This window comes from Callionymus lyra, chromosome 11, assembly GCF_982586985.1.
Source record: "Callionymus lyra chromosome 11, fCalLyr1.hap1.1, whole genome shotgun sequence".
Lineage (NCBI taxonomy): Eukaryota > Metazoa > Chordata > Actinopteri > Syngnathiformes > Callionymidae > Callionymus > Callionymus lyra.
The window spans coordinates 25,988,541-25,999,737 of record NC_141828.1 but is presented as its reverse complement, the minus strand read 5'-3'; the positions used below and the strand labels follow the sequence as shown (position 1 = coordinate 25,999,737).

The following is an 11,197-nucleotide window of genomic DNA, read 5'->3' as shown; positions in this document are numbered from 1 at the left end:
TTCATAAATAGGGCGCACCAGATTATAAATCGCATAGAATAAAAGATACAGTCAACGTTTGACTGGGGTTGCGTTATGCATCCACTAGATAAAGCTGTGCTAAAGGGAAATTCAACAAAACAGTCAGATAAAGTCAAACTTTATTATGCGTTCTGACAACTCCATTCACTCCCATGGTAACGATGTTCAAACGATTTTTAAAAGGATTCAAGCCTTTTAAACATCTACAAATAAATCCTATAGCAACACTTTTTGTTTGAGTCCGGGGTTACACATAGACATAAAGAAGTATTTTAGCAGCAATAACATGACATTGGTCAGAAAAATATTCTCACAATTTTCCTACAGATAAATTATATACATTGATTAGTAATTTACTTTCATGAAAAGTGCATTCCATCTGTCACTCTGCCATTCAAACTTTCTTAATAGCAAAATGACTTGAAAATACAATCAGATTTCTACAAAGTTGTGTTGTTGTTTTGGGGTTGCTAATAAAGGTTGCTAAAGCAGGTTGACAATTTGGTGGAACTTGCAGGAATGTACATTCTAACTGGATGAGAATATATTTCTTATTTACATAACGCATACAAGATATGATCAAGAGGACGACTTTTTCGAACTTAAAATGTCCTTCGTCGAGTGAAAGACAGATGAATTTTTACACAACAAGACAATTAAATGTTGTAGATGTTATTCCATCATTCTTGAAGTCAGAACTTAAAGCATTGTGAGGGAACTGCACTGTAAAGGATAACAATCCACATCTCCAAAGATGAGCTTGAAGGTAACAAATGGCTGTTGAAATTGATTGACATGTAAACATGGGTTTGTGTGGGAAACTTTATCTGTCTGTGATTTACTTTTTGTCCCAGACTTGATACTTGACATCAGAATATAGAACTGTTGAATTTAACACTTTCAAACTTTCATCTCTTACATTGAAATGTTGACTTTCAAGCATAAAATTGTTTTTTAATAATTTAATTTCAATAATTTGTATATGAAAAAGTTGAATTCTCTTATAATAATGTTCAATAGAAAATGTTTAAAATTATCAAAATTAATATTTTTTTATACAAAGAGTTTGATATTCTGACTCCAATAATTATACATTTCGAAATTCTATATTTTATATAAAACGTTGGTTCAATAGTGCAAACATATAAAATTAATTAATTAATTTTGAAAATATGGATATGCAAATATGGTAATTCAATCATTTCATTAACATAAAAAGGTAACAATATAAACTATATTGAATTAAAATGTTCAATGAAAATTATACGCAAAAAACAATTCAATGCTTAAAAGCAAAAACATTTCAATTAAAAAAAATAATACTGATATACTTCCATACATTTTTTTATTTTTTTTAATTGAAATATTGTTTAGTTTTTAAGGATTGAATTGACATTTTTGAACGATTCAAAATATTATATTTTTTCAAAATAAGTGCATTTTGTTACAGAGTTTGATATTCTTATTCCAATTATTCAAAAATATATGTTCTTAAATTTGTTTTTTAACAAATAAATAACTATTACTTAAACCATTCAATGTTCTGATGACACTGATATACACTTCCACATTTCACATCCTAGTCGCTTCAATGTTGATCAATATTTACATAAAAAAAGACTTCCTTAGCTTAGATTTTTTAGCAGGAGATTATTTGGACTGATCCCTGAGTGTTGGTCAAAGATAATCTCTGAATGAAACCATTGTTGAACCATGAATCCCCTTTGATGGAAAAAGAAAATGTCAGATCATTGATCGTCCAGATCCACTGATTGGCATGCAAACATAGAAACCTTGTTTTTACATTCTTTCTTTTGTCCGCTTTTTTTTTTTCTACATTCAGAAGGTCAAATTCTTAACAATAAAGTGTTCAAAAATACCTGCCGAGGTTCATAATTGAGGTCCATTCAGGCCTTGAGTGATAGGTCACACCATCTGGTCTGAAATGCGCGACACGTTGTCCAAGTTGTGCACTTGAGTGGACAGAGACTTGTGGCTGTCGGTGCTCGCTCTGGCTCGGATCCTCTGCGTCCGGTCCTGGTGTTGACCATAACAGTGGCAGGAGAAGGCGGCCTTGAATTCCCCTCGGAACTTACCTGGAAGCAAAGACACGTTATTTATCACCATTTATTATTTAGTCTATCCGTCTCATAAATGTTGTATAAGATAAAGTTGACCTACAGTATTTCACCTCTTCCACTTATAAGTCAATTATATTTTCTTCACTTTTGTGTTGAGGTCAAATCAAAAACATTACCCGGCCCTTGTGCCATCGCAGCGCTCGATGAGATGATATTCCAGCAGTAGTGTTTGTTTTTAAACTGTATGATTCAACAAGAAAAACAGACTAACGTTCTAAATGTCAAAATCAAGCTTTTTAAATGGTGAAGATACTTTTCATAACAAGATCTCATTTGCGAAATGCAAAGAGCACAATTGAAGATACTAAGTTTGTTTTTTTTTGTTGGTTGATAATACACAAGTATGCAAGGTAGATTTGTTTTTTCAATCAAGAAATATTTTCAATAAAAAAAAAAAAACCTTATTACTTTTCATTTTTTCATTTTGGGGGTTTGAGCTATATTGTGGGGGGGGGGGCATTTCTTTCTTAGCAATAATATATTAGCAATAAAAAATATATACTTTGATTTTGATTTTTTCGACTGAAGTGACGAAAGTTTGGAAGGTGTTGTTTACACTTTGATTGAGGTGAAATGTTTTCTTTTTATTATTATTATTGTTTTATTCTATTGAATACCGTATTTTGCGCACTATTAGGCGCACCGGATTATAAGGCGCATAGAATAAAAGATATAATAAACGTTTGACTGGGTTGCGTTATGTATCCACTAGATAATAAGATATAGATAAAGCTGTGCTAAAGGGAATGTCAACAAAACAGTCAGATAAAGTCAAACTTTATTAAGCGTTCTGACAACTCCGTTCACTCCATGGTAACGATGTTCAAATGATGTTCAAAAGGCTGATGTTCAGCAGCAGCGCGTGAGACTGATGTTGTGAGCAGACAAATGTTGAGCGAGCAGCAGAGAAGTTGAGCATGTGTATGACAGCTAGAGCGCACGTGTATTACATGTTGAACGCACGTGTATGACTGGTCGAGGGATTTTGAGTGTACAACAACCAAGACACACTCGCTCAAACCGGTGGAAGTAATATCACTCCAAAGCTGTCCGCCATGATGTGACGTGTGTTTTTAATCCCACCCTGTGATGACGCAATGACGTAATATCGCCCACGACCTGTCGGCTCAGTCGGCACATAGTCCTGAAAGTGTTTGTAAACAAGCCACCCACCACGTAATGTTCATATATAAGGCGCTACGGAGTATAAGACGCACTTTTTGAGAAAATTAAAGGCTTTTAACAACCTTTTTTAATTCAGCAACTTTTTAAGAAATTTCTTTAAGGCATTTGGTGGGAAAAATGTACCTCCAATTAATTGAATTCCTATTGAATAATACTATAACACCTCACTAGGTCGTGACCTGTAGGATGATATTCCTGCCACAGGACATAAAGTAAGTAGGTAAGTAAGTACGTTAGTAAGTTAATACTTAAAAACTTAAAAATGTAAAAAGTTTAAAAGGCCAAAACATAAGACAAACACAGGAGTCCCAGAAAATTAAGAAATAGCATGCACAAATAAAAATGTCTTATGATGCTTCTTGACTCCATCAAAGGCAGAGGAAGAGGTAGATCGTTCCAAAGCTTAGGAGCAACAGCTTGTAAGGATTTCTCTCCTCTGGTTAGAAAGCGTGTTCAGGAACCATCAGTAGATTCTGTTCCACAGACCTCAGAGCCCGAGTTTGGGTGTAAGGCTGGATAAGATGAGTGATGTAAATTGGAGCCTGACCATGAATAGCTCTGACCATGAATAGCTCCTGAAAGAGATTTTAGGATCGGGGACATGCGAGTTCTCCTACTAGTGCAAGTCAAAATTCTCGCGGCAGAGTCTTGTATTACCTGCAGGAGAGACAGCTACTTCTTGTTTTGAAAAAATAAACTTTTACAATAGTCAAAACGAGAAGACACAAACACAGGGGTTATAAGCTCCAGATCATCTCGTGACTTCATTTTCCTAAGTTTAGAGATTTTTCTCAGTTGAAGAAAACAGTTTCTGGTCAGTTTTCTGCAGTGTTGAACAAGATACATGTCTTTATCCAATATAACACCCAGGTTTCTCAGGCCCAAGTATTGACTCAACTCTGGAACCTTATCATCAGGAGATATAACCAGAGTTTCGTTTTGTCCACATTGAGCTGCAAAGTGTTTTCACTCAGCCATTGTTGGATTTCTAGCAAAAAAAATGACTAAGCTGCTCAGTCTCTGGGGCTCAGTTAGATCAAAAGAGCAGTAGAGCTGGATGTCATCAGCAAAAATGGTGTTAGAAACATCAGGAAATCGCTGAATGTTTTTACCCAGGGGAATCAAGTACAGCAAAAAATAATATAGGACCTAAAACAGAACATTGAGGGACAGATTCACTGATTCAGACCTTATTCGCAGATACATTGAAACTGCGCCCAGAAAGGTATGACGAGAACCTGTAACAGAGATCCAGACAGTACCACTTCATCCCTCTCTTGGACAAGAATGGAAGCTTAGAAATACGCCTGAAATTACTGAGGTCAGTCGGGTCTAAGCCTGGCTTTTTGAGTAAAGGCTCCACAATGGCATGCTTTAACGCATTGGGAAGAACCCTTGTGGAAAGGGAGAGGTTCACCATATTGGTAACCCAGGGGCCAATTACATCAAACATTTTAATAAAGAGCTTACACAGGAAGATGTAAGACCAGCCAGAGGAGGGTTTCACTTTGCTCACATTGTTACATGAGGACCACAAACTGGAGACAGGCTCAGTAACAGCAGGGGTGCCAAAAAAAAGGAGAGGGGTTTTTCATTTGATCAATTTAATTTTTTCAGTGAAATATATCCACAATGCATTGCTGTCAGCTTCACGCAAGACAGGGGTGATTGGAGCAGCAGGACACGAGAGAATTTATCGTTGTTGAACAACACGTTTTTCATATTTACTATTACCAGATTGAATGTAATCAGAACTGGCAGTTTCCATCATCTCACTGTATGAGGACATGCACCTCAAGTTTAGTGGACTTCCAGAGACGGTCAGTCTTTCGACAAAGTCTCTTAAGACTCAGGAGAACTTCATTTGTTCAAGGGCAACCATTTTTCTAAATTGTTACGTTCAATTTAACAGGTGCCACTTGATCCAGTATTTCAACAGAAAGTTACAGAAAAGAAACTCAAGACTTTTGTTCTCTTCCAGCACATTATAAATAACTTGTTGATCCCACTTGTGAGAAATATATCCAGTATCTTCCTCTTGAGTTTAAGTTAAGTTAAGTTTATGTTAAATGACTCTGTAACAAAGTGCCAACTTACCACTGAGGAAGTTGTAGATGATGGGATTGGCTGCACTGTTGGCATAGATGAGCCAATGAGAGAAAGTGAACCAGGCGTAAACCGTCTCTCTGTCATTGGTGTTCTTGAACGTCCCGAAGACTCTGATGTACGGAAATATAAGAATTAACGAAATAACCATCAGGACCAAAATAATGGACAGATTAGGTTCCAAAGGTAGTTTATTTATGTCTCTAGTCTCTATTCAATTTTTTTTTTTTAAATAAACCACTCCAAAACTGTTGTAATTGAATTAAAAAAAAGACTTCACTTAAAGGAAAAACAATTGGGAAACTTTTTTCACTTAAGTAATAGTTTTTTTCTTTGTTATCCAATAATATTCTATTGCCTTTAAATTAAAAAATGAGTTCAATCTTTTTTTTCTATAAACGATTAATAAAAAAACAGTTTTTGGAATGAAGAAGATTGAAGACAAATTAAATAATGTTTTTATTTTATTTCTTTTGATTGAAACTAAAGAAAAAAATGTCTTAATTAATTAATAAAATTCATGGAAGATGCTTTTTTTCATTGAATACAAAAGAAACAAAACTTCCCTACTAGATGAATCTTTTCTGAGCCTTCTTACCTCTTCATGACGTTGAGCACGCTGATGGGCAGGTAGCACAGAGCAAAGACAAAGAGCACAACGATCAGCATGCGAGCCGTCTTGCGTCGCGCCCGGACCTGTTTGACTTCAGCGCAGACAGTGCTGGTTCGGACCCGCGTGGCCTCACCCGAACTCTGGGACGGAGCCGAGCACTGAAAAGACCTCCATTTCCTCTGAACAGAGGAGCTCCCAGGAATCTGTCAGTGAACAAAGAGACCCATCAGGGAACTATTTTGAGAAGCATTTGAGTCGACGACGGTTTGAAGTCATTAGGTAGAGGTGCCTGTTTCGCTGAAACACTCGTGAAGATGGTTTACCAAAAATTGAAAAAAGTAATGAGTTGTACAACAACTTTAATTTTATTATGAATCTTTTTGTTCCAGTTCGGTGTTTTTTTTTTTTAGGAGCACTGCGCTGGTCTCTGGTCTCTGTTGCTGTTCAGATTAAAGCCGCCTCTTTCCCAGCAACAGGCGCCAGATTGTGATCATCAATATGTGGTACACCATACCATTTTTGTTGTTTTGAGTTCACCTTGTACCTAGAATTTTTAGAATTAGAAGTGTTCTCTACCTTTTTTGTTTTTTTGGTGCTCTTGGGGCTGAAGTTTAAGACCAAATCCAAAAAGTTAATTTCACTTTAATGTCAATCATGTTTCATAACTATTTTTAGACTTTTAAACCTTTCAAAGTCCTATACATATTTTTTTTAAATAGTGTTTAAAATTGTGTCGCTTTGATAACATGGCTCCACATAAATGTTGCTATTGAGAAAACAATGTTAAGGATCTCACCTGCTGACACCAGAGTTTGTGACAGATCTGAATGTAGGCCAGAACCATCAGACAAAGAGGAGCAAAGTAGGTGACGATGAAGAAGCAGATGTGGTAGACTTTGGGGTAAATGTCCGCTGAGGGTAGAAAATAATTGAGTGAACATACTTACAAACTTACTCTCATAATGTTGAATGTACATGTTCACACATCCACCTGCGCTGCAGAAAGGAGCGATTCTGCTGCTACTTCCTGCCCCCTGCTGTCAGGTTATATAACGGAAAACTCAATGTATGTATTTCTTTAACTCATGGTTGCACTGCCACTGAATATTGCCTTATGTTTTTGTAATTTATTAATAATGTTGTTTTTTTTACTAGTGTTTGCTTTTCTTATTATTTCTATTAATACTAGAACTAGTAACACTATTATTAATTATTATTATTACTAATAACTATTACTATATTAATTGAACTATTAAATGGTTATCACAATTGAATCTATTGAGTTCTTATTTACATGAAAAATCACTTCTAATTCCACAAATAATATTTATCCATTATACTTATATATCATTTTATACACTGTCTTATCTAATAATAATAACAACAATAATAGCCACAATAAGGACAATAATAACGACATATAATAACAATAACTTTAACAAAATTATAATATAACAAAAAATAATAATCCTAATAACAAGATAATAATAACAATTAACAATAATAACACCAACAATAAGAACTTCAACAATATTTACAACAATGATAATATAATAATAAAATATAATCATAAAAACAACAACCACAATTATAACAGTGATCATGACCATCACTGTTGTTAAAATAATAATAAATCAAAGACATGATAATAATAGTAAGTAAGTAAGTAATATTTATTTATATAGCGCTTTTCGAGACCAGGGTCACAAAGCGCTTAAACAATCAAAACAATACTCAAAAAAGTACATACTTTAAAGATCAAGATAATACTGAGAACAACACAGGAGTTCAAGAAATTCAAGGAAAAGCCTGAACAAATAGAAACGTCTTAAGATGTTTCTTAAAGGAGTCAGTAGACTCCATCAAGCGCAAAGAGAGGGGAAGATCGTTCCAAAGCTTGGCTCCAGCAACAGCCTGAAAAGATTTCTCTCCTCTGGTCCTGAGCCGTGTGCGTGGAACCATAAGTAGATTTTGATCCACAGACCTCAGAGCCCGAGCTGGGGTGTAAGGCTGGATAAGATCAGTGATGTAAGAAGGAGCCTGACCATGAATAGCTCTGAAAGTAAGAACCAGAATTTTAAAGTTGATCCTGAAAGAAACTGGAAGCCAGTGAAGAGTTTTAAGGACCGGAGAGATGAGTTCTTCTACTTGAGCGGGTCAGAATTCTCGCTGCAAAGTTCTGAATCAACTGCAGACGAGACACATCCTTCTTGTTAAGACATGAAAACAAACTGTTACAATAGTCCAGACGAGAAGAAACAAACGCATGGATTACAAGCTCCAGATCATGTTCCGACAAAATTTTCCTAAGTTTAGAGATTTTTCTCAGTTGAAGGAAACAGTTTCTGGTCAGTTTTCTGCAATGTCGAACAAGAGACATGTCTTTATCAAATACAACACCCAGGCTCAGTTTGACAGACTGACCTAAGTCACCCAAGTACTGACTCAACCCTGGAATCTTATCATCAGGAGTAATCACCAGTGTTTCAGTTTTGTCCACATTTAGCTGTAGAGTGTTTTCACTCAGCCATTGTTTGATTTCTAGCAAACAATTGACTAAGCTGTTCAGCCTCTGGGGCTCCGTTGGATCAAAAGAGCAGTAGAGCTGGATGTCATCAGCAAAAATGTGATAAGAAACATCTGGAAATCTCTGAATAATTTTACCGAGGGGAACTAAGTACAGCAAAAACAATAAAGGACCCAGAACAGAACCTTGAGGGACTCCATACAACAGATCTGCCGATCCAGACCTCATTTGATTGGCAGATACACTAAAACTGCGCCCAGAAAGGTAAGATGAGAACCATTCTAACACAGACCCAGACAGTCCCACTTCATCCCTCAGTCTTCTCAGCAGGATCTGGTGATCAACTGTGTCAAAGGCTGAGGACAGATCCAAGAGAACCAGAACAGTGAATTTACCAGAGTCAGCCGACATCATGATGTCACTGGACACTTTCAATAAAGCTGTCTCCGTAGAGTGATGTTTACGGAAGCCAGACTGAAACTTCTCATGGATGTCGCTCTGATCAAGGAACAAAGACAGCTGCTCAGACACCACCTTCTCAAAGATCTTGGACAAGAAAGGGAGCTTAGAAATAGGCCTGAAATTACTGAGGTCAGTTGGGTCTAAGCCTGGTTTTTTGAGCAGAGGCTCCACAATGGCATGTTTAAATGCATTGGGAAAAACCCCTGTGGAAAGGGAGAGGTTCACCATATTGGTAACCCAGGGGCCAATTACATCAAACATTTTAATAAAGAGCTTACACAGGAAGATGTAAGACCAGCCAGAGGAGGGTTTCACTTTGCTCACATTGTTACATGAGGACCACAAACTGGAGACAGGCTCAAGGAAGGACGTCATCTGAGCAAGAGGAGGGTTTCATCTTGTTCACTAGTGCCGAAATATCACCCAAAGATACAGCAGTGAAGGAGGACCAAGAGGAGGAGAGGGGCTCAGAGACAGTAGGGGTTCCAAACAAAGGGGGAGAGATTTTCTCTTTGATCAATTTAATTTTGTCAATGAAAAATCTCAACAATGCATTGCTGTCAGCTTCACAGAAGACAGGCGTGATTTGAGGAGCAGGAGACACGAGAGAATTAATCGTGTCAAACAAAACTTTGGGGTTTTTCCTATTTGCTGCTACCAGTTTTCTGATGTAATCAGATATAGCAGTTTCTACCATCTCATTGTAAGAAGTCATCAGATCCCTGAGGTGAAGTCTATGCACCTCAAGTTTAGTGGACTTCCAGAGACGCTCAGTCTTTCGACAAAGTCTCATAATTACAATAACAACCAAGCCAACAGAAACAATAATAAGAATAAGAAAAGCACTAAACAAAAAAATAATAAGAAGAAGAAGAACATAAGTAACATAAATAACATTAAAAATAATCCTGATGTGCAATTTTAACTTACGCATTTTTAACAGTTTGTTGCTAGCATGAAGCGCTGAACTGCAAATTTGTCTTTACATTTCATCGATAAAATACATTTTCAATAGTTATTCACTGACCTCCCCACTGCTCGTCACACACGGTGAACAGGCTCGTTTTGTTGGTGAGGTCCGGCAACAGACTGCTACATTCCATGACGATGGCCTGAGGAATCATGATGACGCAGGACACCACCCAGATGACCACGATGCTTTTGCGAGCCCTCTTGGCGGTGCTTTTGAACTTGAGCGGATGGCAGATGGCATACCAGCGGTCCTGGGCGATGCAACTCAGCGTCAGGACCGACACGGACACAGAGATGGTCTGAAAAACGAGAAAATCAGTGAATACGTTTGGGAAAATAAACAAAAGAATCGTCAGCATGAGAGAACTTTTTATTGATCGCAGCCATTATCGACCAGTAGTTGCTGAGTTCTAAATGTGTATTGATCGGATTTGTGTCCACTAGGAGTCACTGAAATTAGTCAATAGCATCAGGTCACCATGGATACCTGCCTAAACAAATGGCCTGCACAACACACAGAAAATCCTTCAACAGCTTTTGTGTAGATTAAAATCTCCTTCTCAGTTTAGAAAACATATACTTTATTTTGAGTGCACTTTGACGTCAATGACTAATCCTAGGTCTTTATTTCCTCTGGGAAATAACCAACAGGGCAAGTGCTGAGCTTCCAAAAGAAATAATTAGTGGAGATGTTTTTAAAAACCTTAACCAGCATTTTTTATTATTGGGAAGCGACAAAAAATGTGGGGATGGGATCCATCTTTGATTGACAGAGAGTCGGAAATCCCCACGTTATTGCCTTTTTGACGGGAAATCAATGTTAGAGTTGTTTATATTGAAATCAGTGAGGAAGCACTCCTAAGCCTTCTGGGAAAATGAAGGTGATACAGATGTGGGGACAGAATTCTGCTTGTGTACACAGACGGAAAATCCCACACAGTAAAGAAATGACGGAGGTGAAAATAAAAGAAATAGACGACTGGTCCGTGAAGATAATCCTGACATTTAACCAGTCTATAGTACTCCTGATCTAAACTCTCTGGCAAACTTTCCTTATTTTCAAATGAAACTAAAACATTATTTCCATCATTTCAAACTCCCTCCTGAGCAGAGGATGGAGGAACTTTAAATCAAAAGTCATTACTTTCTAACAAACAAATGTCTTTGATC

General features: G+C 36.9%; 1 protein-coding gene across 1 annotated transcript in view; it reads right to left on the bottom strand.

The window, feature by feature from the left end:
* Positions 1-1,593: 1,593 nt before the first annotated feature.
* Positions 1,594-11,197, bottom strand: part of hcrtr2 (hypocretin (orexin) receptor 2) — a 34,240-nt gene continuing 24,636 nt past the window's right edge. Inside the window, exons 3-7 of the mRNA XM_087802836.1 lie at positions 10,083-10,326; positions 6,863-6,978; positions 6,052-6,269; positions 5,445-5,566; positions 1,594-2,117 (exon numbers count right to left, since the gene is read on the bottom strand). Of these exons, the coding sequence (XP_087658962.1) occupies positions 1,948-2,117; positions 5,445-5,566; positions 6,052-6,269; positions 6,863-6,978; positions 10,083-10,326 (870 nt within the window). The 3' untranslated portion in view covers positions 1,594-1,947. The remainder of the gene's footprint in view (positions 2,118-5,444; positions 5,567-6,051; positions 6,270-6,862; positions 6,979-10,082; positions 10,327-11,197) is intronic.